Here is a 27,515-nt window from a genome sequence, read left to right as displayed (position 1 = left end):
CCATTCTCTCCTTTCCCCATACTTTACACATTTCGCCTCTGACACATTCCCAGACGCGCACAAAGCATCTTGTACAATACACTAAAGCTTTATCTACAACATTGAGATTGCCTGTCTCGTGGGAAAAACAAAATACAGTTTGCTTTTCGTTGCGCCGGCCATCGGAGACTCTGTTTTCCCCCAGAGAACCCAACAGAAACGACGAAACTTGAAATCAACGCACGATACGAACCAGAACTCACTTACCCATCATGACCGAACAACCTCGCATCCTACGTCCGCGTCCGAGACGAGCATTTGACCTGACGCCCGCGTCCACGGAGTCATCCGGACCCCCAACACCGGCCGAGTCAACAGGCACCGAGTACCTGAACCCGCAAGCAGACACATCGAACTCAACGAACGTGAGTCGCACAGGATCAGTTATGAACCTGACCTCGTCGACACTGTACGGCATTTACTCGCCCACGGCATTCGAAGGGTTCCGCGACGAGTCCAGCCCCTGGGGCACGGAGGCCAACAGCCCAGCGGCGGAGTTCCCGCCCGAGCCATTGCAACGCGCAGCAGAGAAATCAGCCATCGAGCCGCGGCGGATGGCGCTGCGGAGGACTCGGTCTCGGTTGAGCCATGGGTTGTTCCGGGGCGTGATCTTGCCGCAGGCATTGAGCAGCGTGCTACTCTTTGGATTTGGTCTTGCTTACGGTGTGATCACGGTTCATCTTCATGATAACCATTGGATTACGCCTGTCAAGTTGGAGAATATTCATTACTACGATTCATGGCAGTACCTGGGCTTCTGGGGTTTGGCTGGTATTGCTCTGGGTAATCTGCTTCCTTGGCTGGATAGCTGGCGTGAGGGCGAGTCTGATTCGAAGCTTGCGAGTGCCGATGAGGAGGACAGTGAGGATCGCACCCCGTCCTGGGTTACTGTTGCTCGCAGTGTTGGAGCGTTTGTCGGGATTGCATTTGCTATGGTAAGTGGACAGGTGTTGTGCTCTACACTTCCCGTTTTTCTCTTTTTCTATGGGACAAAGCTGACATTTGGATCTTTTTTTTTTTTTTACAGCGGAGACTCCCTTGGGAATCTACCACGCAAGCATCGTTGACCCTCGCGCTCGCGAACCCCGTTCTCTGGTACCTGATTGACCGCACCACGACCGGCTTCGTCCTCTCGACCACCGTTGGCTTGGCCGGCATGGGAGTGGTTCTTGGCCTCAAGCCAGAGCTTGTGCCCACATCAACCGGCCCATCATTTGGTGCCAGTCTTCTGAATGGAACAGGGTTGGAGAATATGCTGGGTGCAGGGATCACACAGGAGAGTATAGCGGTTCGCACTTGGGTTGCCAGTGTCATTTTCTGCGCGTGTGTGTGCTTTGGAACCGTTGGCCGTCAGCTTGCCATCGGATCTGGCGTTAGAGATGTCATGAAGCCATGAGGCTCGAAAAGCACCTGGATTTTCTGGTTCGGGATTGAGTACTCGAGCTTCACTGGGGAACGGCCCATATGGAGGGCACGGAATGTTTAATGTATGTACATTTGAAATAATTTATGGCTCTGATAAAGAAGTAATAGAAATCGGCTCTGCTCCGACTTGATTCGCTATGCAAAAAGCTGTAATTTGTGTCTTTGGTTATACTTCGTACCATTTCACAAACTAAGCCATTCTCCGCCTTTTGCTGCCGGAAGGCAGGCAAAACATCCATTAAAAAAAAGTCACCAAGGTATTCTTGTACAGATTATTTTAGAGAACCTTTTTTTTAGATTTACGATAATTACAATAAGCGAAAATTTCAATAGACTCCAAAATAATATTTGATATTTTGATTGGTATGTAGAATCAATCATTGCAATCCCCACTACATGACCGAGGTCAGCAGGCACTGCACCCAAGATCGACACCTTTGCCAGTTGGCACTTGGTCTCCATTCTCTATACGATTTCCGTACTTCATCAGACGAGTCTTCGTAGGAACGCTTTTTGAGTAGAATGTGAGTTTTGCGTTGTTCATGAAGAAGAAAAAAAGAAAGAGAAGATGGCGATTCTGAGAAATCTCTTATGTATCCCGAGATCACGTGTCACGCTAAGGCCATATTCATAATACCAGCCTCTGATTGGCTGATAACATAGTGGGCTGAGGTCGATCACGTAATACACTTTTTTGCTATCAAGCCCCGCCGCCGCAATCGGTCCAACCCCGCGAGTCATATTTTCTTCTTTTTCTTCTGTTCGTCATTTGTTATACCCTCTTCGCTTGTTTTAGGTATGTTATTCGATTCCTGATATCAATTGATTTCAATTGCGGGTTGGATTTGAGAATTTATTATCTAACAAACCTAGTGTCGACTGTCGGATCCATCATGTCTCAACAAAAGACTGGTATGTCCCTCTTGGCTTCATAGTTCCCCGGACTATGATAGTATTTGTCCCAGGCAGTTCAAGTTCAATTCTAATATGCCTCATTTGGGATTGAATAGCTATCATCTCCGTCTATGACAAGACTGGTCTGCTTGACCTGGCCAAGGGTCTGGTCAAGCAGGAAGTCCGTCTTCTCGCATCTGGCGGTACCGCTAAGATGATCCGTGAGGCTGGATTCCCTGTCGAGTGAGTTACCTCTGTCATCAATGGTGCAAGGAAATACGATAAGAAGCGCTATATTCAATAAACAACCTCGGAACTGACAATTTATCTCAGGGATGTCTCTGCCATCACCAACGCCCCCGAGATGCTCGGTGGCCGTGTTAAGACTCTCCACCCCGCCGTGCACGGTGGCATCCTCGCCCGTGATATCGAGTCCGACGAGAAGGACCTCGCCGAGCAGAAGATCTCCAAGGTCGACTTCGTCGTCTGCAACCTGTACCCCTTCAAGGAGACCGTCGCTAAGGTCAACGTCACCATCGATGAGGCCGTGGAGGAGGTCGACATTGGCGGCGTGACTTTGCTCCGCGCTGCGGCCAAGAACCACAAGCGTGTGACCATCCTGTCAGACCCCCGCGACTACTCTGATTTCCTCAAGGAGCTCGAGTCCGGCGCCATCAACGAGGCTAGCCGCAAGCTGTACGCCCTCAAGGCATTCGAGCAGACTGCCGATTATGACTCCGCTATTTCTAGCTTTTTCCGCAAGGAGTATGCTGGCAACGGTCTGCAGCAGCTCTCTCTGCGCTACGGTACCAACCCCCACCAGAAGCCCGCCTCTGCCTACATGGTTCAGGACAAGCTGCCCTTCAAGGTTCTCAACGGATCCCCTGGTTACGTTAACCTGCTCGATGCCCTGAACGCCTGGCCTCTGGTTAAGGAGCTCAAGCAGGCTCTTGGCTTCCCCGCCGCTGCTAGCTTCAAGCACGTTTCCCCCGCTGGTGCTGCGATCGGTGTGCCCCTGAACGAGAAGGAGCGCAAGGTGTACATGGTGGACGATATCAAGGATATCGAGACCTCCGGTTTGGCCCAGGCTTACGCTCGTGCCCGTGGTGCCGACCGTATGTCTAGCTTCGGTGACATCCTGGCCCTCAGTGACATTGTCGATGTCCCCACTGCCAAGATCATCTCCCGTGAGGTGTCCGACGGTGTTATCGCCGCCGGCTACGAACCTGAGGCTCTGGCCATCCTCTCCAAGAAGAAGGGCGGCAAGTACCTTGTCCTCCAGATGGACGAGGACTACACCCCTGCTCCCGAGGAGACCCGCACCCTGTACGGTGTCCAGCTGACCCAGCACCGCAACGACGTTGTCATCTCCCCCAGCAAGACCTTCAACACCGTCATCACCCCCAAGAACACCACCTCCCTCCCCGAGGCTGCTCTCCGTGACTTGACCGTCGCCACCATTGCCCTCAAGTACACCCAGTCTAACTCCGTCTGCTACGCCCTGAACGGTCAAATCATTGGCCTGGGCGCCGGCCAGCAGAGCCGTATCCACTGCACCCGTCTGGCCGGTGACAAGGCCGACAACTGGTGGATGCGCTTCCACGAGCGCGTCATCGGCATCAAGTGGAAGCAGGGCACCAAGCGTGCTGATAAGTCCAACGCCATCGACCTGCTCTGCTCGGGCCAGACCCCCCGCACAGACGCTGAGACCGTCGAGTACGAGCGTGTCTTCGAGGAGGTCCCCGCTCCCTTCACCCAGGAGGAGCGTGAGGCTTGGCTCCAGAAGCTCGGCGAGGTCGCTGTCTCGTCCGATGCCTTCGTAAGTAATTCCCTTCTATGTTCGCGTGGCAAATGCTAATTGTTTACTCTAGTTCCCCTTCATCGACAACGTCTTCCGTGCCGCCCGCTCAGGCGTCAAGTACATCGCCGCCCCTACTGGCAGCCAGAACGACACCCCTGTCTTCGAGACTGCCGAGAAGCTGGGCATCACCTTCGTTGAGCAGGGCATTCGTCTCTTCCACCACTAGATTGTTCTACTGGTTGTCGTCTTTCGATGTCTTTTTACTCTATTCCCCTTTCCCTTTTTCCTCTCGTAAAAAAAAAGATGCCATCTCGGTGGTTCCCACTGGTGGATATTCGTATGATGATGATGTCAGGTTTTCCTTTATGATTTAGATAAATTTATACACATATTTCAGTACACATGCTACATACACAGTACATATGTAGTTTGTTACATTAAGCCTTTACCTCAACAACGAGAAGGCGAATCAGGTAAGAGATGCCCCTTTTATTTTTCCTCCGAAGACATTGGACCCTAATATGTCGCAATTAGGTTGCCTAGAACAGAAGCTTGTTTTTCTTCTCACAATCGATCCTGAAAGTCTGAACAACTTTAGCATATTCTCCTATTGGATGCCCTCGTTCAGCCTAAATTGAATCGTTGCAACATCGAATGGTTTCTCCGTCGGAGCTCCGCTGAAGCTCGGGGATGACCATCAAACTAGCACGCGTTTCTTGAGATAAGACAAAAAAGCAAAAACACCAAGCACCTGGGCAAAAATCAAGCAATAACCAAGCAATAACCAAGCAGAAACCAAGCAAATATACAGCATTGGCACAATGAACAGAAATTACGATTGTCTTCACTATTGGGCTATTCCAAAGATCTCGATGTTGACTCAACATCCCCAGCCGCCCTAACCGGGATGTTGATGTCTAGTGTCGAACATTTAATCGCGCTTTCTTTGTCTCAAAGATACTGCGGACTATATCCAATCGGGTCTGCCAAATTTGATTAGTTCTTTTTCGTCATCGCAGATGGGGAAATTAGTGTTGCAATCATACCATTGTGATTAGCTGCCCCCGCGTGTATATCAAGGGGGAAATCCCCCTATCCCTGCAAGATGGCCAGGTACCATCACATCTCTATTGTTTCCCAAGATGCTCGTACGTCAGGTTTGTGTCGCTCTGGCAATCGCCGCCCTTTCCGGAGCTGTCCCAGCGCCGGTGAAGCATGTCTTGCATGAAAAGCGAAGTGGGCATGTGGATTGGGTGAAAGGCGAGCGTATTAAGCGCGATTCCGTACTTCCTGTGCGCATCGGTCTTACTCAGAATAACTTGGAGAAGGGTGATGAGTATCTGATGGCTGTGTAAGTCGTTTTCTTATGCATATGTGTGGCTTCATGGCATGCGCGGTTACTAATACTTGCATAGTTCTGACCCTAGCTCTCCCAAGTATGGACAGTATTGGACCTCAGAGGAAGTTCATGATTTATTCGCTCCTTCAAAGGATGCGGTTGACTCTGTTCGTCGCTGGCTTGAATCTTCTGGGATTCATGGATCTCGGATTGTACACACCGATAATAAGGGATGGTTGGCTTTTGATGCCTATGCGCATGAAGTAGAGGCTTTGTTCAAGACTGAGTTCTATGAGCATGAGCATGCCAGCACTTCCAGCCTTAAGATTGGTTGCGAGGAGTAAGTCTTTTTGTTGCTTTTAATTGCTTTGGGCTCTTTTAACATTGTTAGGTATCATGTCCCTGAGCACATCCAGGCGCACATTGACTATATTACTCCTGGTGTCAAGCTGAGTCCCATTGTCAAGAAGAAGCTCAGTTCCATCGGCAAGAGGGGCACCATGGATAAGCGAGCGTCGCACTTGGCTCATTCGAAGGCCATAGATGACTCTACCACATCTGCGGTTATTTCCGAGAAGGCGAAGTCACTTCCTGCGGATCTCCAGAAATGCGGAACTCAGATGACTCCGGCCTGCATCAAGGCCTTGTACCACATCCCAGCCGCCAAGAAGGCAGCCGAGGGTAACTCGCTTGGTCTCTACGAGCAGGGTGACTACTTCGCGAAGTCAGATATTGATCTCTACTACAAAGCCTATGCTCCTTGGATCCCCCAGGGCACTTATCCCATTCCTGCCTTGATTGATGGAGCCAACTTCTCGGTGCCTGATTACAGCCCGCTGAATACTGGTGAATCGGATATTGACATTGACATGGCGTAAGTACAAAACCCCCACCCCCACAACTTGATTTCCTGTCTTTTTGCTAACAACGCCAGTTATGCGCTTATCTACCCCCAGTCCGTGACTCTTTACCAGGTTGATGACCAGATCTATGAACCGAAGGAGGTTGCGACCACCAACCTGTTTAACACTTTCCTTGACGCTCTCGATGGTGTATGTTATAATCTCCCGGAAATAAAATGTATCTTGCTAACAAATCCAGTCTTACTGCACATATAGTGCCTTTGGTGAGACAGGCGACAACCCTGATATCGATCCAGTCTACCCCAACCCGAGCGCCGGTGGTTACAAAGGTAACATACGATTTCCAATTTCCACCAGCTAGACTGATCTAATCGCTCACACAATAACAGGCCAGCTTCAGTGTGGTGTATACAAGCCCACAAACGTGATCAGCGCCTCCTACGGCCAAGCCGAAGCCGATCTCCCCGTAGCCTACACCAAGCGCCAATGCAACGAATTCCTAAAGCTCGGCCTGCAGGGCCACTCCATCCTTTTCGCCTCCGGTGACTACGGTGTGGCCTCGTTCCACGGCGACGGATCCGCCAACGGATGCCTAGGACCCGAGGGAAAGATCTTCAACCCACAATACCCCTCTAACTGCCCCTACGTGACCTCTGTCGGCGGCACCATGCTCTACGCCGACCAGACAGTCAAGGACAATGAGAGCGTGATGCACGCTGACTTGGGTGGTACTGCCGCCAACTTCTCCAGCGCCGGTGGCTTCTCCAACTACTTCCCTCAACCTGAGTACCAGAAGAAAGCCGTGGAGAAGTACTTCAAGGACGCTAAGCTGACTTACCCGTACTACTCTGAGCTGGAAGTCAACCTGAATACGACAAAGGGTCTCTACAACCGTATTGGTCGTGCTTATCCTGATGTGTCGGCTAATGGCGCCGTGTTCCCTGCTTACACTAATGGAAAATTGGCGCACTACTATGGTTCTAGCTTGGCGTCGCCGTTGTTTGCTTCGGTTCTGAACCTGGTAAGTTGGGAGTTTGGAATTTTGCTTGTTGGCTGTGCTAATGACCGTGGTGGTAGATTAACGAGGAACGTATTCACAAGGGCAAGGGACCTGTTGGTTTCGTGAACCCCGTGCTTTACGCTCACCCGCATGTTCTCAATGACATCACCAACGGCACCAATGTTGGATGTGATTCGGAGGGCTTCAGTGCTATTCCAGGGTACGTACACAATCTTTTACATTGGCGATGAGCTTTTACTGACCTACCATGCAGATGGGACCCCGCTACCGGATTGGGCACACCTAACTATCCTGAGTTGAAGAAGCTGTTCTTATCTCTTCCTTGAGATGAATAAGAGCAGAGCTTGTGTGATAGACATGTATACCAAGTGGTATTAAGGGTCACCTTGCTGAATATCAAGTATCAGGTTACTCCGGATTGCTGGTGTATTGGGATTTCTCTATGATTCTTATGACCAGTCTGTCCTTTTGTGATTTATTTTCGGTTATTCATGTCTATATATGTCTATGCCTATGTCTATATGTCCGAATTCAATGTGAGATGGTTTTATATGGCACGTGGACCGCCAAGTAGTGAGATGCTGGAGCAGATTATCTATATGGCAGTGGGTTATTTGGGAGTAGAGTGAGGAGGGCTGAAGGACGAGGGAACCTTCTGGAAACCTTCTGATGATTTCAATTACCTAGTTAGACGGAGAGGTAGGGTGGGAAGGAACGACCTGAGGTTGAATTGAAGTGGAACGAGATAGTCACTATGGAAACTGCATACCCAACAGCCGTACTGATGGGGACTAACTTGGCCGAAGTTTCCCAAGAAGGTCAAAGTCTCTTCATTAATTTACTGTTATTACCGAGGTACTATTTAAATAAAGAATTCTAGACCGGCAGGTGCGCAGGTTACAGCTGTGCGGTAGGCTACCGTCAGGGATATCATACTTCATTTAAGATTTAGGACAAAGAAAGCAATCAGAATACTTTTACCCCAACGAGCTAATTTTCTATGTCCACCAGACTATATCCAGTGGCGTAGTACGGAGTATTAGAACCAACGAAGGCTGGAATCCTATCTGCGTTTTAGTCCACTGGGATTTTCAACAAAATATGTGTGCGTCGCATTTGTTCACTAAATATAGATATGTCACCATATGCGTGATTTCAGAACATTTAGAAGAGCCTTTTCAATAACAAGATCCATCATGAATCGTATAGTCTGTAGGTGTCATTGTGTGTTTGTGCTAAAGTACCCCAGATATCAAACTATCATCCTAGTCCACGGTAGCTCGAGCCAGTCGCCATTTTCGATTGATCTAGTTCCTCTGACTTGTTTCTCATTTTTATCTTATATATTAGTTTGATTTAATTGACTATCTAGGTGTTAGTTATGCTTGGCTTCGTTTTTTATTGTTGAAACTCAAAGGGTGGCCGCCTTCGAACAATACGCCAAGGTGGTCCGTGCGCGGGGATGTGTATAGCTTCAAATATCTATAAGCAGAGGATATAAAAGCCTCGTTTTTGTCCGCGAAAGTAGTCGATAGGCTATCGGTCTCATATAACAACTTTAAGCAGGCCCCAACAACTTAATTTTCATTGTAAATGCCCTTCGGGCGGTAGCATAGAAATGGCAATAAAGTTTGCTGAAGCTCCTGCTCAGGAGCTCGATCGGAGAAAGGCTACCTTGGAAGTAAACAACACTTTGAACAGTCCCAAGCACACACACCCGCGTAAATCAGATTCTGAGGCATCATGGCCCTGTATCCGATTGAAGAACTTCCTGTGAGTATGATCCTTCGGACTTGAAGCTCAGAAGAGTTATTAACAACAGTATACACATAGCTCAGCGATGCTCCCCCGATCGCGGACCCACCCCGGGTTCCCCACCAGCCGATTTTTACCAGTTGTTCCTGGCTGTCTATCACCGTGGCGAGCTCTCTCTTGACGATTACCGAAAGCGCCTCGGCTTTTCTGCCTATCACTGGGCCATCCTCGTCTATGATGTGAAGTACAATCGCCACTACGCCTACGATGTGACTGACGGAGCCTCGCCGGACCCGGTGATTCGACGTGATCTCAACCCGGACTTCCAATGGACCTACCGTGTCAAGACCAACGTCCACCCGGAGTCGTGTGACTCTCTTCTCATCAGAATGGCAATCGGCGAAGTCAACGACGGAATCGGCCCGGACACTATCAAGATCCTCCTTCAGTCTGTTCAGCTACCAATTAAGGATGCTCATCCTCCTCAGAACTGCGTCAACTGGATCAGGTCTGTTCTGCACAAGCTCCGGTTCCATGGATATGCCCGTAACTTGCATAGCATTGAGATGACTATTGATCGTGCTCTCGCTTATGCCGATCTTCGCATGTCGGATCCTGACAATTCTGTCACTGTTATCGACCACCTCGGCAATGAATTGGTTTACAGGCCATACCCAGCATGAAGTGTGATACTTTGAAGGGACGTATTTTACTGCTGAATCTTGAAAGGTTATGTTTTGCTGGAGTCTCTGGTGACTGGTGTTAGCAGGGCGTCTTGAGTGTCACTTGATCATCAACTGTTTGTTAATCTGAACGTGGCTCACTGAGAATGAATCAATTGTCTGTCTTTGAAGCTATTGGTCTGTAGAGATTTTTGTATTCATGTTGACGGTGCTAGATGATGCGACAGGGTTAGATAGATATTGGTGACACTATCACACGGCTTAGTTTCTACCACATATCAATGGGCAAGTGAGTCTCCACGGTAACAAAGGGGTCAGGGATTAATCAAAGCGCGGGTCTTGCCCTGGGCATTTGCTTTTCAGTTTTGATTTCAATCCTACAGATGCTTTGTTCTTTGTTCTGAAGAACTGCACACATGAGCACTGCATGTTGATAATGATCAGAGCTACGATCTAAAAGATATTTACTGGATACTGCCAACTATGAGGTACAGGCGGTCTCTATCATTTTTGTATAGCCGGTAGATGCCTACTTCAAATGGTGGTATATATTAGAGGTATTAAGAGAAGACCCAACTTTTAAACCAATGTATTTCTTTACTGCAACAGAGGTCAGAATCGTATTTTATACATTCAAATCCAACACACTTAATGTGGCGAATGATATTCTCCAGTCCGTTGGTTGACAAGAAACTCCCGCCATCCAAGGTTCTTGTTGGCTGTCTAGCGAGACTTGAACTAGGTCTGGGTACCACACGTAGAACATAATCATCACAAGCACCATTAGAACGCTATCAAAAATCTACATGGTCCACCCGCTAAAAGCCTCCTTGCTTCCAAAACCCAGGTCTGTGCAACATCCATAACGTCTGTGCTTGTAGAATCAAAGCAAAACCTCAAAATCGTCTCAATGTTGCATGCCTTTTCAATTAGAATTACTTCTAGTAGTGGACCACCGTCAAATAAATACTGGTTCATGAACTATTTAGAGTTCTACAGAGCAAAGTGCTCATACTGAGAGATATGTATGGCTCAATACTTGAGAGAAGCACACGACTACGGGAAGGATCAAGCAAACAACACGTTTGGAAGGCAATTTATGTCGTTTTCTATAATGAGTAGATGCTTTATTATCTTCCCAAATACCGACAAAATTTCTCCTGATGAGCCATTGCGCCTATTTGTAGTGAATCGCGTCGTCGGTGCTGCCACGTGGTGAGTATAGAGGCTGATCCTAATCGCGAAATAATCTCTGGGTTTCATAGTCCCGACAGCTACTCCCAGTCAAATTTGAATGGACTGGAAATTGGGAAAATAAGTTTGTCATAAACCATCAACCGAGAAATCAACTACTGGATTGGACTCTATAGAGAACTCTCAACCCAACCTTGGAAGGGTTCGTCGATTACTATATCAGTTGTGACGCAGGCAGCATCCTTTAGAGGCAAGTGCTTTCGAGGAAAATGTCAACGATCCAAGATGAGGATCTGTGAAATCGACGCCGGAAATTAAGGTTTTCGAGACCAGGAACAGGGCTACCTCTCCACCTGGCCCATAAATTCGCGTATGTCGAGCCGCTTAACCGCCCTATACCTTCACTATTACTTACTATGTATGATCATCTGACAGAAATATGCAGTGCGACAATATAACCTTATTGGTGATATATTAGCAGCAGACAGCTCAATTTGAATAGATCTTAACAAATCTCTGTGGGCACATGCAACTCGGAAAAAAAAGCCTCAGTAATCATGAGTCACGAGGAGCAACGGAGCATCAAAGTGGGTAATCGTGAATCTACATGGACGATTTCATCCGACCAGCCCCGTAGGCATGTGCCGCATAGCCACCAACCCACAACTAAACTCGATCTGGCGGAGGTCGACGATCAGTTCCGAGCACCGGCAACCAAGTCCCGAGATCGAGTCACGTTTCGGGTGTTTTTCTTTTTCTTCTTTTTTCACGTGTCGATCACCCGTGAGTGATAGCGATAGCGCCGACAAGTTTGGGAAATGCATAGTTACCAAAGCCCATAGCATAAAGTGTGCACAGTGCACGATCCACACGGACACGGAGCTCGGAAGCGGATTTGGTTAACGCCGAGGACCGGAGGAAGGATTCTTCAGGAGCTTGCGAGCTACTTACCTAAGTAGGTATGAAGCAGGGATTCCAATATGGTTAGATGTGGTTAGATGTGATAGCTTGTGTTTATGCTGGTTAAGGTGGTGTAAAATAATTTGCATAAGCTATGCATTGATCATTATCAGCCTCAAGATATACCACGTCGCCTATTTTAGACGAATGATTAGCAAATAATTGATTATCTTCTGCTCCGTATTCTCGCCTTTCTCCATCTCAACTCATCATGCAGCAGCACGGAGTACAAGTATGTTTTCGCTCACATCATCTCGCCCTGATAAGGCAATTGGAAACCTTGAAATCCACTTCTAGGCACTCAAAGACCCATCTCTCGGCCAACGGCAGCACATAACAAATGGCCGATGCAAAAGTCCTTGATGTCATATCTCTGTCAAAAATAGTGGATCTCGGGAAATTTAACAGGGAAAATCCGAAAATCCGATACCGATTATTGGGCGTTCACTAAAGTGGTTGACACCCAGCCATGGCGCCGTTGCCCGATGATTACTGAATCATTATCTCCACCTCTCCACAACATAGACCCTGAATCCAATTGTTCTGGACTGTGTCTGGATCTACCTGTTGACCTCATCGTTTCCGAATTGGGCAATCATCGTATTATATCAGTATTGCTAATATTGATGAAGATAGAAGAAAGATTACATGATCGAACATCTTGAGAGAAGCCTAAAGCCTAAATAATCATGAAAAGAAAAGAGACAAAAAAACCGAGACATCTTCGTATTCGGGTATTCCATAGGGCTATGAAGTGGAGATTGAGTGTTTCGAAACGGTAAGCCATGCGAGCGAACCACCTGCCCAGGTGCGCAGGTGGGCATTTTTAAGTGCTTAGGTCATCTCAAAGCCGCAACAATGGACTGTGGACCATCGGCGATATCCGCATGGGCCTTACCTAATACGCCAAGATACCTAACTAGGTAGCCCTGGAAAAGTCCAAGGCTGACATATGAAAAAACAGGACCTTACCTTGGCAAGTTTGAGGTCCGTGATGTACGCCAAACACGCTATCATGGTCAAGTATGCAGTAAGGAATGTACATTGTACCTGTATCATGAAGCGAGAAACACGATAATCTAACCCCTCCTTGCAGGGCGCAGTGTCAGTCTGTTTTGAGCAGATTCCATGTGGGGGCCAATAAGATCCTCCAATGCCCCATTGTGTGTCACATGTGGAATGTAGAACGTACAACGTAAATTGTCCGTAGGCAACGCTGTAGAACTGCGCGATGAGCAAAATCTTTGTAGGCTATAGCGATCTCATCCAGTGATGTTTGGAATTATGCTGCCTCATGGCCTCATGAGGATCCGTGCATGCTAATAGTTAGTTACCTAGTAAGTACCTTCTTGGGCGTTCCCCACCACACAGCCTACTCATGCATGGATTCCTACTTAACCTCGAATTCCTGGGGAATGCTAGTCTGTCAGTGCTGCCAAGACTGGGTGCTGGTCGTACTCGTCTAGGGGGACAGGGTACAGGCGAGGGGTAGTGTTGCATAATCCAAAATACGCATACGGAGCAAGGTGGCTTGGCTTCCCAAGGTTCAAAGTTCCAAGAGCCTCCATGCTGACATGCCAACTCATTGTATCTCGATACGTCAACAGGTCAAAGCAATTGTCAGCTACAGTAATTGTCAGCTCTGGGGATATCATCCATGGATATACGGGGTAGCTAAGTAAGGTTATAGAAGATGATGTGATTTGGCATCCTGTGATTGGAAATCGAACTGCTATGTAATCCAAACCTGAGTTCCAAGGTTCGATAGGAACCTTAAAACAATTGTATCAGTAATCAAACTAACCTGGAAAGGAAATAATGGAATTAGGAATTAGGAATTAAGGATAAAGAAAATAAGAAAAATAAAGAAAATCAACGGCAAAAGGTGCGACCGATGCTCCGATCGGTTTTTTATCCTCCGATACGGACCACGGCACGGCGGATTGGTCATCCGAGAGCATTCAAGGTGACTCACTGCATTATCTTAAAAATTGGATTGAATTGAGTCAGTTAGAGTAAAATAGTGCGGAGTACGGAGTACATATGTACTTCTCATATTGTAACTACATACATATGTACATATGTCGTTAAGTACCTAAATACAATGTGTAACGTAGCGGTGAAGATCTGGAAATGGGAACCTTGAAAGCGAACAGTGCATTATTCATAACTCGGGGCTCGGCGTATACCCTTTCTCCATTTATTTCCGGTGGATCGCTCATCATCCGTAAAGTCCGTTTCGGGTCGATCGGATTAAAAATTCAAAATTCAAAAAAGGAAAGAAAAAAAGAAAAAGAAAAAAAAAACGCTGCCTTGTCAGATTAAATATAAACCTCTCGTCCGGAATTCCAAGATTGTTTCTGATATCTCAAGATCTACTTCTTATATCTGTTACACTATCGATCTTGTCCCCCTGGATGAAAAACCTGATCTATCATACTACTTAGGTATACTTTCATGTATAACAAAGTTGATTTACTCCCTTATCCCTTCTACCACACCGCCCCACGACGATCCACTGTGACTGGATGACGCCTAATTGAGTCACCACCAAAGAGTCATACCCAATAATCCTTCAAAAGCTCGTCTGGCCCACCATGGACTCTTCATCTATTACTTCTAATACCTCCAAACCCTCCCCCTATTTCGACTCTCTCCTCCGTCGCCGCCAACAAAAGAAAATGAGCATCACTCAAACATACTATCTCGCCCACACTGCCCGGAAGAAGCTCACTCGTGAAGCTTCCCGGGCAGACCACGACCTGCGCTTGCTCGTTGGCCACGCAAACCTCCTCGACTCGCTGATGTACGACCTCGCCGATGCTGAGCGTGAACAAGAACGCTGGTTCAACCAAACCGTCAGCGGAGCCACCAAGGCTTCTGCTTCCTCTTCCTCTTCCTCCCGCCAACACATCCAATGGGCTTCGACAGTGGTCGAGGAGCCCGAGGAAGACTGGGACCCGGAGGACGCATCCGATCTGGACTCCGAACTCAGCGACAGTGATGACTCCGACTACGACGAGTCTGAATTTGTTATCAACACACCTCCCGTCCGTCGTCGTGCCCCATCACCGGTGGCTCCCTTCCAAGAGGACCTTCTGGAGGAGGATGACGAAGGCGATGACACAGATTCAGACTTTGAATACGATGATGCAGAGGATAACGAGCTGAGCCTGACTCGCTCACCCTCACGACAGTCGCCGCCTGAGCTTCTGGCTGACTCGGATGGAGAGTCTGAGGACGAGGCGACACCGCCTTCCCCGCCCCAGCCTACACTGGAGGCATTCGATGAAAAGGAGCCTGCTACTACGGCTATTGCCTTGGCGGGCTCTGATCAACCCCATCTCTTTGAGCAAGGGTATTTTGGTACACAAGAGCAGACCATGATCGAGGCTTATTGATTAAGCTCGATCACTCCCACTTTACGATCCCGACTATACTCTCCACCCCTCTCTCTGCCTTGTGTTCCATAATCCAGCGATACATACCGTGATACCCTGATGCTTTTATGACGATGTTTTTGGAGCGCGCTTATATTTACCATCTCTCATCTTCTATTTTCTGGCGTTTTTTTGGTTCGGTCGCATTTGGCGAATCGTCGTTTTGGACGTTTCATTTTGTTCTCCATGTCATAAGGACATTTTATTACATATTCCTCTCATCTCTTGCTATCTGTGATAGCGGCCCAACATTCAGCTCTCCCTATAAAAGGTCGAGACTGTGGATTGGAGCATTGAAATACGGGGGAAGATATTGTGATCCCCCCACAGAAAAGAAAAAACAATTCAATAAAAATTCTAAATCCTCAACAATCTTCCATCTACTCCGTACAAAGTACTCTGTACTCCATACAAAATAGTCCAGTAAATAGTGCCATTTAAACCGGCAGAATCGCGCATGTGACCTCGTCGATCAATGGGCCCGTGCGCGCAGAATCCTCGCTCCCAGCCAAATGGAAGTGCAGCTCGCCAGCACGCCATGGTCTTCACCGCCGGATAAGCTAGATAGATCAGAGCCAAGGGTAGATAGTGTGAGATCATCGCGGTTAGGTCGGCATAGGGCGCCGCTATAGTTTCATAGTCAGCTGAAGGGTTTTACTAGTTCATTCTTTAGTCCGGACACTCCACGGAGTGGGTTAAGGAAGGGGGGTCCTTTTTTTTTTTTTTTCCTTCGCTTCTTTTTCCTTCGAATGGATACCTTGGCTTTGTTAGAAGTAAGGCATGGCGGGATCCATATTAGGCTAGTATATTGGGCTAGTGGGTGAAACTTGAGGCTGGGGGGGCTGAGGCGTTTTGGGTATGCTGTTCGTTGGGCGATCTTCAACTCTAGTTGTGTTATTGGTTCGGCTCTTTGGGTTTGTTGCAATGGTTCCCCTATCTGGTATCATTTTTCGCCATCTAACAGTTTCCGTAAAGAGTACTCTGCACTCGAATCCTTAGATAGAAAATATGAAGTTAGTCATGTTATATGCATAAACATCATAAACTACGTGGGTCCTTTTATTGTGGCTTAGTACGGAGTACATTGGCCGATATGTCGCCATATGCTAATCTGTACTCCCTATATCACGTATTATTGTTCCGTAATCCGCACTATGACTTCGAATATTGATGCTATACGGAGTACTATATATACTGTTGACTTGGTATTCCTAATATCCCATTAATAGTAGGTAGAGGTTCTTTCCGTTGCCAAAAGATACCTTGTATCATAGTTCGAACACTTCTTGAATGTTGGGCTGGTATTATGATTGTATTTAGATCATTCGTAGTAGCTACATGCTTAAATTCAGTCTGGTGAACTTTCTCATCTCGTGCTTTAGATGCAAATACAATATATATATCCATACTTAGATACTTACAAGTAGAAAGGTAAAGTTATTTATTTGTATTCCTATCCTACCAGTACCCAAATTGAGACTTTATATAGAAATTCCACACATTTTAAAAGTTACATCCTCATTTGCACTACTTCACAAATGAAGCTTTCAATTATATAGGGTTGTGTTCAATCACCGGACCCGTGGACCCGTCCCGTGGACCCCCTGTTGATATTACATAATCATGGCTAAGCTCCCGAGCCACTATCGATAAGTGATCACCGCCCTGACCAACCGTCCTGACCCCTCGCTGCATCCGTCACTTTCCAGCCCGAGCAAGATGACTCGTGACCATTAAACTTCCTAGTTTTTATTGAAGGGATTCTCTTAAAAACATGATACTACAACCCCGCTTGGTCCTGTGGAACCCTCAACAACCCCGTGGCCGCTGATACGTGCTAGCTCTCGTCATTCACATCAACACACGGCCCACGAAAATCAACAGACCCATTATACCCCTGTTCATTTGCATCATCGCCGAAGATCAACCTCACCTCTTAATGTCTGCGCCAACTTCCCCCAGACGCTCATCGGAGTCTGCAGGGGGATCCGAATCCAGAGATCATACGATCCCAGCTGCGGGGTCCGGCCACACCCGCAGCCTTTCCGGCGAGGTCAAGCCCAGAAGCCAACGGAGATCGATTCAGTTTAGCGTCGACGCTGCAGAGGCTCAGTTACCCAGTCGCTCGTCGAGCTTTAAGGAAAAGCGGCTGTCATATGGGGATACCCCGACGCGAGAATTACTGGAAGAAAGGGAACGGGAACACAAAGCTGCCCAATTGAACCGAGGGCCGTCTCCACCACCACCGAAGTATGTTCTGCTCAAATACTGCGTGTCAAACGGCGTGTACTAATATATGCGGCAGAACCTACGAGCGAGGCGTCTCTTTCGATACATTCGACAATTTCGATGCTACCGATTTCTCCCTCACATTAAACTATAAACACAAAGGCTACCAGAGCACACGTCGGAGCAGGACATTTTTGTGTGGAACCGACCAGAACGACTACTCCGAGTTCGCCCTTGAATGGCTCATTGACGAACTGGTGGATGACGGGGACGAGATCGTCTGCCTTCGAGCGGTGGAGAAGGACTCGCGCATAGCCAGCGATGTCGGAATCGAAGAACGAAAGTACCGCGAGGAGGCTGAAAAGCTATTTGAGCAGGTGATCCAGAAGAACAGCCAGGATGAGAAGGCCATTAGCTTGGTCCTGGAACTTGCTGTGGGCAAGGTTGAGAGCATCATCCAACGCATGGTAACCTTTCCAAGAACCTCTTCACTACCCCCTACCAATCTAATATCCCATAGATTCGCATATACGAGCCTGCAATGCTTGTCGTCGGTACACGAGGACGCAACCTGAAAGGAGTGCACAGTCTGCTCCCAGGATCGGTCTCTAAATACTGCCTCCAGCAATCACCCATCCCGGTCATTGTCGTTCGGCCATCACCAAAACGCGAAAAGAAAAAGAAAAAGCGCCGTGCAGACCCAACACGACGCAGCTACAACCAAATCCTAGAAATGAGCGAGCAGCGCGGCAGTCAGATATTCGGCGCCAGCGCCAGCAACGATAGCAGCACTTCGAAGTTGCCAGACGAGGAAGCTGCAGTAGCGGAGGCACTCGGACTCCCCGCATCATACTCGAATGCGGCCTCGCGCAGTTCTCTATCGGTCTCAGACCGTAGCAGTATTAGCCACGATGACTCCGACTCGACCTACCCCATCCGGAACTCACTTGATGCAGTGGTTATGGCAAGTCCGGGCATTGGAAGTCCGGCAGACAGCTCTCAGGAGAGTGTCGTTACCGGCAATAGTGTTCAGACATCTCCTTCGCTGGATAGGACTGTGGTCTCGCCTTCTCCGCCTGATCAACTCGAGCCTCCTATATCAGATGCCGCCTCTACCGAGGTTGAAAAGCTAGACGAGGCAGATGAGCCTTCCGATTCAATCAAGAATCCCGTGCCTATCCCGTTGATTGAAGTGTCAGATAACAATGATAAAAATGACAACAAAAAGGAACCCGAATCCTGACACCATGGCTTTCCTGGCCCACAGCGGCTCTTCATACCCATTTCGCTCGTGTTGCATTATACATTACACCATCGCGCTTTCTCACATACTCACGATCCATACGAACCAATCGTCCGATTTTACCCCCTCATGTTGCTTCTTGGCCTTCTCTATCGAACAGAATACACGTCAGGAATCACGTCGGCTCGCGACGGGACTGACAGTTATACCCCAGTTCAATACCATCATCGCTTATTGTCCTCTGATATGTCCTGACCTGGTTAAACGTTTGACGCATGTTTTGGCCATGTGCATTTCTCTCCCCTCTTGTGCCTACAGTGAGAACCCATCGAATGAATCCATAGACATTGATTGCTTAAGCGCCCACATATGTGTAGATCCTTCATAACTATCTGTTTACTCGTAGCCGCTATTCTTATGGTAGTGTGCCCATAGATACTGATCCATGCTATAACAAGTCCATGGTCATGTTTAAGTACATTTATATAGATCTATATGTCATCCAAGATGAGCCAATCTCTAACCATGGAAGATATTAGAAGTAGCCAGAAGGCGAAGCATTCATTCAATCATGTTAAAGCTGAGTGGTGCTCCGGGTATTGAGGGGGGAAAGGGGACAAAGTCAGGGAACAAGAGAAAAGCAAGAGCAGGAGGGAAAAGGGAAAAAGGGGACAATATGCAAAGCACAAGAAGCGAGAAAGAAGAGCAAAGAGCAAAAGAAACAGCAACCCCTTCATCATCCTCATAATCGATCTCTCCATGTCAGTTTCCATCCACAGTAAACCCCCTACTAGATGTGCGTATGGGAAAATGGAAGACAAGAATATAAAAAGAAAAAGTCATGCAGCCAGTCCGATTGCAAGCAAAGTCCTACTCTCAACCAGGGCTCCACGCCCATTCTCTCTCAATTCAATGAAAAGAGAAGAAGAAAAGGAAAAAGAAATAAGAATTGAAAAGATGTCAAAATTGTACACTATGGATTGGGTCTCTTTTTCGAAAGGTTCAAAAAAGTCAACCTGCCGTGATAAAGTGAAAAAGGAGAAAGTCCTAGGGGATAACCGACCAGTCGGAAAATGCAAAGGACTGAGACCGATTAAAAACAAAGGCGCATGGCTTTCCTCACGGGGAAAAAAAAACAATGGAAAATGACGAAAATGAAGAAATCTTTTTGTGAACCAAGAAATGGAAAACGTTGATCATTAACTCCTAAGGACTTTCTATGCTGTGGATTCGCCGTCCTTGACAGATGGGGTTTTTGAGGGACGACGCTCCGCGGCCGCGGGCTGCGACTTGGTGAGCATCGGGGAAGTGGGGTTTGACGGTGGCGAGGTGGCCATGTTATCCCGATCTTCAAGGGCAGCCAGCGCACTGGGGAGGGTATTAGCATGAGGGGTTGCATATGAGGAAAGCGTTGGGAGTTTCGTACCTGAAAGCATTCATGGAAGAGTTATCTTCCTTCTTGCTGCCAGTAGGAGTGCCGGTGCGGCTGCTGGCGGCGCTGTCGTCGCTTCCACGGACTAGGCTACCACCGGGACCGAGGTTCTTGCGGCCGCTGTTAGTGCGCGAGCCGAGAAGGCTGGAAGGACCGAATGACATGGGCTGGTTGGTGTTACGAGTCGCACGCAGGCGGCGGAGATCGTCACTGCCAACCTTGCTAGAGGCGTAATCGGGGGAGGGGCCTGGTTTCCGTATCCGAAGCCGCGGGCGTCACCGCGACCCATGGGGATGCGGCCACCGCCTCCACGGTTGCTGGACTGGCGCTGGCGCTCGGCTTCAGCTGCTTGCGCGGCACGGGCAGCCTGTTTCAAGTGTTAGATACGAGACATAATGACAGAAATGGGGGTTACTTACAGCCTCGCGAATCTCAACGATGGTCTGAGGACCCTTATCGGCATCCTTGGAGTTCCAGCGTGCGGCACGCAGATCGATAATATCCTGAAAACCATGTTAATATTTTTTCACTTCCCATCTCACAAGACAGAGAACGGAGAAACTTACCAGAAGCATGAAACGGAGACGGCTGGGCAAGTTGGGTGTCTCAACCATCAAGTGAATGCGAGCAAAGTAGGCGTCCATCATGGCAGGTCCCTTCTCAGAGGCATCGAGACTGGCACCGATGGTGCGCAGCAGACTGGTCAAACTCTCGACCTCAGCTTCATCGGGGATACCCTCGTAGTCCACAAGCTTCTTAACACACTCGTGCATGATACGCTCTGTAAGCATGCCAAGCTTGTACAGCTCACCAATGAACTTGACGAGACCAAGACCACGACGCTTAGCGGCGGCAGCGATGTAGTATTCGTCAGACATCATTGCAATCTGTGATAGATTATTAGTACAGGGAGAAGAGAAAAAAGAAGAAAACATTTCGCTGCAGATCGACATACCTCTTCAGTAGTGCCCTCGGGCTTAGTAGGCAGGTTAGTCTTCCAGCCACGCTCGAACTCTTCTTGACAGCGGTTGAGCAGGTACTTGCGGAACAGACTTCCACCAGCAACAACGGTACCATTGCGGTCACGAATGTTCTCATCCTTAATCTCTGGGCTCATGCTCTCCAGCATGCTCTTACAGAACTTGGCGTACATAGGGGCCCAGTGAGCCTCATCAGTAGCCTTCTCGAATGTGAGTTGGATAACCTGGCGCAGAGTACGACCGTCTGACTCGTCCTTGGACTGGGAGACAATCGCGAGGATCTGACTAGAGATACGGTCGAAGTTCTCCGGTGTCATCTTGTTGAGAGCAGCCTTGACCTTGCGCTGCACGACATCAGGTGCCAGGTAGCCGCCATCACCACCAGGGGCGGGGCCAGCACTGCCTTGGCCAACGCTGCGGGGCTTCCAGCCAGTTGCGCTGGTTTGAATTGCCTTCAGATCCATGCCGGCAGTAAGAGGCATCGATTTGTTTTGCGCCTCGTCCGCTCCTCGGCCACCGTGCTTCTTCGGTCGGCTGTCGGTGCGGGGGCCCTTACTCGAGCTGCCACGGGGAGGAACACCGGCAGAGTTTTGGCGAATATTGCCAATAGGACCCATGCCACCAGGGCCGCCACGTCCGAATTGGAAGGAAGTATTGCGGCTACCCATAGCTCCGCTGCCCATAGGGGGCATCTGGCCAGGTCTGTTGAAGCTGCCCATCGCGGGGAAGGGTCCTCCTGGACCCATGGTTCCGTTGCGTGAGCCAGCACGGCTACCCATGCTAGGAGTGCGGGCAGACTGGGGACGGGAAGAGTCGGTGGGATCACCAACTGTGTCCCGCAGACGGAGGTCCCAGTCGACGGAGATCTTGTCCTTAAATGCGGCCTGGAATTGCAGCAGGAAGTCCCGGTCGTAGTGGAACTTGCGGCCTTCGGGTGCAGCGGCGTTCATCTCGGTACTGGGAGGAGTGATGTTCGATGGGTAAGTGACCTTGCTGAGGTCTTCCAGGAACTTGGCATTTTGCAAAGACTTCATGCCTGGGGTTGCTTGCAGGGGCTCAGTGGGCTTGGGGGTATCGAGCTTGAGGCCAGCGGGCTTCTTGGGAATGGCGCTGGCAGGCTTGGCTGGTGGGCCCATGTCAGATGAAACAGGAGTAGCAGCACCGCTGTCGCCAGGGGTGGAAGATTCGGTGGCACCGTATCCACCCTTCTTGAGCGCGGCAAACGCATCCTTATTGTCGTCCTGGGCGGCGCCGCCTCCGGCACGAGCGGCGTTCTCGCGGGCGATCTCGCGGGCCTCAGCCTCAGCCTCGGCCTTCTTCATGTTGGCCTCGTAGTTCTCCAGTTCCTCACGCTCCTTGCGTGCAGCTTCTTCCTTCTTAGCTTGCTTGGCGCGGTTGTAGTCTTCCTCGGCGGCGCGCTCCTTGGCTTCAATCTCGGCCATTTCACGCTCGATGGCATCAAAGTCGATCTCATCGTCATCCGCAGGAGCGGGAGCAGGAGCGGGAGCGGGAGCAGCAGCCTTCTTGGGCTCCTCAGCAGGGGCAGCAACCTCCTTCGATTCTTCGACAGCAACCACCTTCTTGGGCTCCTCGGCAGGAGCGGCCTTATCCTTGATACTAAGATCCTCAACGGCAGCCCGGACGGACTCAGTATCATCCTTTTTGGCATCAGTCGATGCGGCCTCGGTGGTCTTGCGAGAGGCCTCGTCGGCCAGACGCTGCTTCTGAGCAGCCTCGTCTTGCTGGATCTTCAGGCGAACAGCATCCTTCAGCTCCTGCTTCTTCTCCTCGTCCGTCTTCGTGGCGTTCGCCTTGCTCTCGGTACGAGTGTGCTCAGACGCGCTAGCAGTGCGAGGGGGAGGGGTGGATGTGGGAGGAGGAGTAAACTTGACGGGCGAAGGGGTGGCGCGAGCAGGGGATGCGGGGTTCTTTTCGAAGGTCTTGACTGAGCCGCTGTTAGGGTCCTTGATGATGATTGGACTCTTCTTGGCTGAGGGGATGATGAAGTGAGGCTTGGGAGCGGGGCTGTTGGATGCGCGGCTGCCAGTGTGGGTGTGGCCGGCGACAGCAGGACCAGTGGGTGCCGGTCCTTGGCCGAGGCTTGAACCTGGACGATCAGTAGATACCTGAGAGGGAGTACGCGAAAGTGGTGTGGCCTGAGGCATGGGGTTAGGGAATTGCTGTCCCATGTACTGAGGGTTGTAGGGCATGCCAGCAGTACGAGGCTGGGGAGATGGCGGGCCCATGTAGTAACCACCGTTCGGGTTGTAATAACCAGCGTAGTTGGGATCGTAGGCGTTGGGGAATGACTGTTGAAATTTAACCATTGTTAGAATCTGTTCGAACTGGCCACTTTCAGGCGCAAGATCCACGGGATACTCGGGAGAGCATGTAGGGTTGTCTTTGCGCCTCCAAGAGCTGGTAAGGTTTCTTTGGGGACGACGCCAGGGATCCTGGGAAGTACGAGAAGGGGGGGATCTCACAGCTTGAGGGCCCATGTGTTGACCATAACCGTAGGGTTGCTGAGGCATTTGGGGGTGTGCCATCGGAACCGGATTCATCTGAGGAGTGGTAGGGTTAACGTTGGCCAGGGCAGGGCTGCGGTTGGCTTGGTGAGGCGAGTTAGGGTAGGGAGCCAAAGGACGACCCTGGTTTGAGCCGTGAAACTGGGGGCCCATGTTAGGACCGCCTCGCGGCTGGTTGGGGGTCTGACGGAAACCGGGGTTAGGAGAGTATGGCATCTGCTGTCCCTGGTAACCAGTCTGGGAGTATCCGCGACCGCGACCACCCTGGTAGTTTGAACGTCCGGGGCCGTTGCCCATGTGGTTGCTCATATCGCTGTGGGTGGATTGGGAGGACTCGCGACGCAAGTGCTGAGCACCGTGTGCAAGAGAAGCCTGTGAAATCGAAACCATCCATGTGAGCAAAAAAAAAAAAAAAACAACAAGTTTGAAAACAATGAGGAACTTGGAAAGTCGCGCACAGGTGGTGCCACGCTCCATACACATTTGCGCACCAAGATTACTCAACAGAGGGAAGGATTTTCAAGAGACTTACGTTGGCATCAGCAGATTCTCCGAAGCTACCGAAGTTGGGCACATTTCCTTGCGCCTGGTAAGTCGATGGAGGTGGGCGACCGCCGCTGGAGGCGGGCTGGGGAATAGGCGAAGGAGAAGTCTGAGGAGAAGTCACCCGGGGGTTTGTCGAAGGGGCACCAAGTCCAGCCTGGGCCTGGTTGGAGGCAGGCACAGCAGGAGCACCCATGTTGGGAGAACTCTGCTGGAAACCGAACTGAAGACTGTTGGGCCGACTGGCCGGGCCACCACCGTTGGGCATGTAGCCGGAAGTACCGCTCGAGGTGATGGTCACAGATGGCTTGCGAGAGTGATCGCCGGAGGGTGCAGCCGAAGCAGTGGGGGCTCCATTGACAATGGTCACGCCAGAAGAGGCCGACTGCTGAGATTGGTTTTGCATGGGTTTGCCGTTCACAGATACGGAGCTCGACTGCCCATGTTGCGCTGAACCGCCCACGGTGACGGGTGCGGCGGTAGAGTCCGTCGCGGACTTCTTAGTTGCGTTGGCGTAAGATCTGGCTGGCGCCTGGGTGGCAGCCAGGGGGGTAGAGGATGCGGGCTGGGTCGAAGCGGCGGGAGTAGCGGTGCTTTGTCCTTGGTTGCCCGACTGAGGAGGGTTCGAGCTCATTAGACAGGTTGTACGTCTAAACGCGCGAAGAGGGCGGAAAGTTCGAGAAAAAAAGACGAAGGTGATGTCAGTACGCGGAGGCGTAACAAGGCCACATCCAAACCTAACTGCAGGTTGTCAAAGGGATGAAACTTGATAAAAAAATGGAAACGAGTTTCCGAAATACACAGAAGACCAGGTACGCAGCAAGAGCAGCGTTTTGGTCGACGGTGTTATGTTTTAAAAAGGGTTGATTCAAAGGGTAGAAGATGGTGGGAGGGAAAAAATTCCAGGGAAAAAAAATATTCGGGTTTGTGGAAAACGAAAGGGCAGAACGAGAGAGAGAGTTGTACCATCGACCAACGTACCTTTGAATGTGATTTAGTATGGTTTATGGGATAGATTCTCTTGAGAATCTCTACAAACAATGAAATTAATGAAATTTCCGAAAGAGAAGTGAGAGTAAAATAGAAGATCGAAGGTTGAGAGTGATGGTCTACAACGCCACCCTGTTACAAAGAATCTAGTTTAACTAGTTAATTAGTTAACTAGTAGACTATACGGAGTACAGACTAGTTAATTATACATAATATGAGATTGTTTAAAAGAATATTATATGACTCCTACTCGTATTATTGACTCTGACTCTATTCTTTATTCATCTGGAACATGATAGACCATCAAAATGCCCCATTTTCCCCGTTTGCCACTTATGGTGACCCATACTAACATCTACATCTACATCTATACAAGATACTTATAAGGTACATATATATATTTACATATCTATGTACTTCCAAGGTTAGTTAAGCTGTATACATAAATGCTATATCCTATATCTCCTTATCTAAATGCACCTCTAACTCAATAATACTCAATAATAGTCCCCCAGGCACAGGGATATCAAATACTTCCCCATATCCCCCCCGTCCTTGCAGTGCATCTGCGTGAACTCTTTTATGCAAGGCTATTCCTCCGACCGGAGGGATTCGGCTTGACATCCTCGGTTGTGCTCGGTGATATTTGAATTAATATTCAACTCAAGTTCGATTCAACTGTTATTTAGCAACGCAAAAAAACCCCCCCATGCAAATTCAGCATGTCTTTCATCCATATCTCTCTCCTAGCAAGAGCAAAGCGTTCAAGTTCTATTTTGATTTTTCTTGTTCTACTCTAACTCCCCAATATCGAAAGCGGAACATCTCCGCGGACAAACTTAGGATCGGTCGTATCCGCTTGCGCGCGACCGGGCGATCTCATCAACAGCTCGCGCCGCGAATTCAGCACCAGATGAGGCCGAGGAATCTTGCTCGTTGTTGAACCAACCAGATGTCCATCCACTACTAGTCTTTCGTTCCGAGCGACGTCCGAGATCCTCATCATCAACCACCTCGAAGGAGTTCTCGCTGCGATTCTTGCGCAGCGGCACACCATAGGCAAGGTCATCAGCCTCGAGTCCACCCCGAGGGGTACTCTGCTCTTCTTGTGCTAGGGTTGATCGGAGGTGATCTAGCAGCTCTCGCTGCGAGGAAATAAAGTGAGCCTTCTCGGCTCCAGACATAGACTGCATTTGGCGCTGGAGGAGATTGCCACTGGCTGAAAGCTCCTCGTCCCGCACTTCCCGAGTCTTTCCAGATGTAGCGGTGCCCACAGCGGCACTGAGAACAGAAAACCAATCATTTGTGCTGGCAGGAGCCCCGGCAGCACCGGCAGCACCGGCAACGGGGATGTTGAACCGCGATAGTAGCGACTGCGCGTAGGAAGCGGCACCTGGCTGAGGGGGTGTCGTGGGGCGCTGCGGGGGTAGACCCAAAACCTTCTGCCGGATCAAATCGATGGCTTGGTAGAAGTATTGAAGACCCAGTGCCTTGGCCCGCTCATGGGTGTGGCCGATCATCTCTTCGATCTCCCGCTCATGGTGTGTCAAGAACGGGTCCACGTAGTCTTGGTACAGTATGCGAGCTCCTTGCGTCTGGGGGAGGACGAGATAAGCCATGAAACCAAGGCGGATCCAGCTGTAGAATGGGAACCTGGATAATTATCGAGTCACGATTAGCTTGTGATCTTGTTAAAACGGAGCTAGTTAAACTATACCATCCGATAATAAATACTGTCCAGGATTCAGCCAGCAGAATGACTGAAAGTACCACCCAGTACATCAGCCATGGTGCGAGTTGTGAGGGGTCAGAGGAACGAAGAGCCTTATAGGAAGCGAAAACGGGGAAGAGGATCGTGATGACCGAGCTATAGAAATAGATCTGCGTTAGCTTGCGGGCCCCTTCTTTCCAAGGTATATATATGATTTAAACCTACGACAACAAGTCCGCAAAGATTCCAAACATGATGAAGCCTGGGTGAATTGAAGAAGTGAAAAAAGAAAATCCTTGGGGGATTTTTAGTCTTCAGTCAGCCCCGCTGATCTGAGACGAACACCGAAGTTGGACAAAAAAAAGAGGAGAACAAGGCAACAAAGATAGTTCAGGGGTATATGATGATTAAAAAAAAAGAAATCAAATAGTAGAAATCTGTAAAAATA

The 27,515-nt window shown here is 49.4% G+C and overlaps 8 protein-coding genes across 8 annotated transcripts; 6 read left to right on the top strand and 2 right to left on the bottom strand.

Moving 5' to 3' along the window:
• Positions 1–251: 251 nt before the first annotated feature.
• On the top strand, positions 252–1,435 carry N7487_008514 (INSIG family protein; the record flags this gene model as incomplete). Its single annotated transcript, XM_056876244.1, has 2 exons — positions 252–974; positions 1,067–1,435. 2 exons carry the CDS (start codon positions 252–254, stop codon positions 1,433–1,435), a joined length of 1,092 nt encoding a protein of 363 aa, XP_056728432.1.
• A 922-nt stretch (positions 1,436–2,357) lies between these two features.
• Positions 2,358–4,385, top strand: N7487_008513 (phosphoribosylaminoimidazolecarboxamide formyltransferase/IMP cyclohydrolase; the record flags this gene model as incomplete). The annotated part of the gene is made up of 4 exons (XM_056876243.1): positions 2,358–2,376; positions 2,475–2,601; positions 2,692–4,177; positions 4,230–4,385. 4 exons carry the CDS (start codon positions 2,358–2,360, stop codon positions 4,383–4,385), a joined length of 1,788 nt encoding a protein of 595 aa, XP_056728431.1.
• A 916-nt stretch (positions 4,386–5,301) lies between these two features.
• On the top strand, positions 5,302–7,708 carry N7487_008512 (S53 family peptidase; the record flags this gene model as incomplete). The annotated part of the gene is made up of 8 exons (XM_056876242.1): positions 5,302–5,510; positions 5,575–5,838; positions 5,890–6,372; positions 6,433–6,550; positions 6,600–6,690; positions 6,751–7,382; positions 7,439–7,581; positions 7,636–7,708. The coding sequence occupies 8 exons, from the start codon at positions 5,302–5,304 to the stop codon at positions 7,706–7,708; spliced, it is 2,013 nt and encodes a 670-aa protein (XP_056728430.1).
• Positions 7,709–9,125: 1,417 nt separating this feature from the next.
• On the top strand, positions 9,126–9,820 carry N7487_008511 (uncharacterized protein; the record flags this gene model as incomplete). Its single annotated transcript, XM_056876241.1, has 2 exons — positions 9,126–9,159; positions 9,216–9,820. The coding sequence occupies 2 exons, from the start codon at positions 9,126–9,128 to the stop codon at positions 9,818–9,820; spliced, it is 639 nt and encodes a 212-aa protein (XP_056728429.1).
• Positions 9,821–14,571: 4,751 nt separating this feature from the next.
• On the top strand, positions 14,572–15,375 carry N7487_008510 (uncharacterized protein; the record flags this gene model as incomplete). Its single annotated transcript, XM_056876240.1, has 1 exon — positions 14,572–15,375. The coding sequence occupies one exon, from the start codon at positions 14,572–14,574 to the stop codon at positions 15,373–15,375; it is 804 nt and encodes a 267-aa protein (XP_056728428.1).
• A 1,974-nt stretch (positions 15,376–17,349) lies between these two features.
• Positions 17,350–18,886, top strand: N7487_008509 (universal stress protein; the record flags this gene model as incomplete). The annotated part of the gene is made up of 3 exons (XM_056876239.1): positions 17,350–17,664; positions 17,720–18,110; positions 18,164–18,886. Exons 1-3 carry the CDS (start codon positions 17,354–17,356, stop codon positions 18,884–18,886), a joined length of 1,425 nt encoding a protein of 474 aa, XP_056728427.1. The 5' UTR covers positions 17,350–17,353.
• Positions 18,887–20,103: 1,217 nt separating this feature from the next.
• On the bottom strand, positions 20,104–25,000 carry N7487_008508 (putative eukaryotic translation initiation factor subunit eIF-4F; the record flags this gene model as incomplete). Its single annotated transcript, XM_056876238.1, has 8 exons — positions 20,104–20,254; positions 20,313–20,462; positions 20,537–20,685; positions 20,738–20,821; positions 20,885–21,205; positions 21,274–23,607; positions 23,782–24,195; positions 24,356–25,000. 8 exons carry the CDS (start codon positions 24,998–25,000, stop codon positions 20,104–20,106), a joined length of 4,248 nt encoding a protein of 1,415 aa, XP_056728426.1.
• Positions 25,001–26,158: 1,158 nt separating this feature from the next.
• N7487_008507 (HVA22/TB2/DP1 family protein) lies at positions 26,159–27,495 on the bottom strand. Its single transcript, XM_056876237.1, has 3 exons — positions 27,293–27,495; positions 27,074–27,223; positions 26,159–27,009 (listed from the first exon to the last, which is right to left on the bottom strand). Exons 1-3 carry the CDS (start codon positions 27,319–27,321, stop codon positions 26,196–26,198), a joined length of 993 nt encoding a protein of 330 aa, XP_056728425.1. The 5' UTR covers positions 27,322–27,495; the 3' UTR covers positions 26,159–26,195.
• Positions 27,496–27,515: the final 20 nt, after the last annotated feature.

Source organism: Penicillium crustosum (assembly GCF_028827405.1).
Source record: "Penicillium crustosum strain IBT 35664 chromosome Unknown utg000003l_segment0_segment0, whole genome shotgun sequence".
In the NCBI taxonomy this organism is placed as follows: Eukaryota; Fungi; Ascomycota; class Eurotiomycetes; order Eurotiales; family Aspergillaceae; genus Penicillium; species Penicillium crustosum.
The sequence above is the reverse complement of the archived record's forward strand: the minus strand, read 5'-3'. Positions and strand labels throughout refer to the sequence as shown.

Bases quoted from the DNA above. Each gene is read 5' to 3' on its own strand.
- N7487_008507 (XM_056876237.1), bottom strand. From the start codon at position 27,321: ATGTTTGGAATCTTTGCGGACTTGTTGTC. The intron at 27,224-27,292 runs GTAGGTTTAAAT...CTATTTCTATAG, and splicing joins ATCTTTGCGGACTTGTTGTC to CTCGGTCATCACGATCCTCT. The intron at 27,010-27,073 runs GTATAGTTTAAC...ATAATTATCCAG, and splicing joins ACAGTATTTATTATCGGATG to GTTCCCATTCTACAGCTGGA.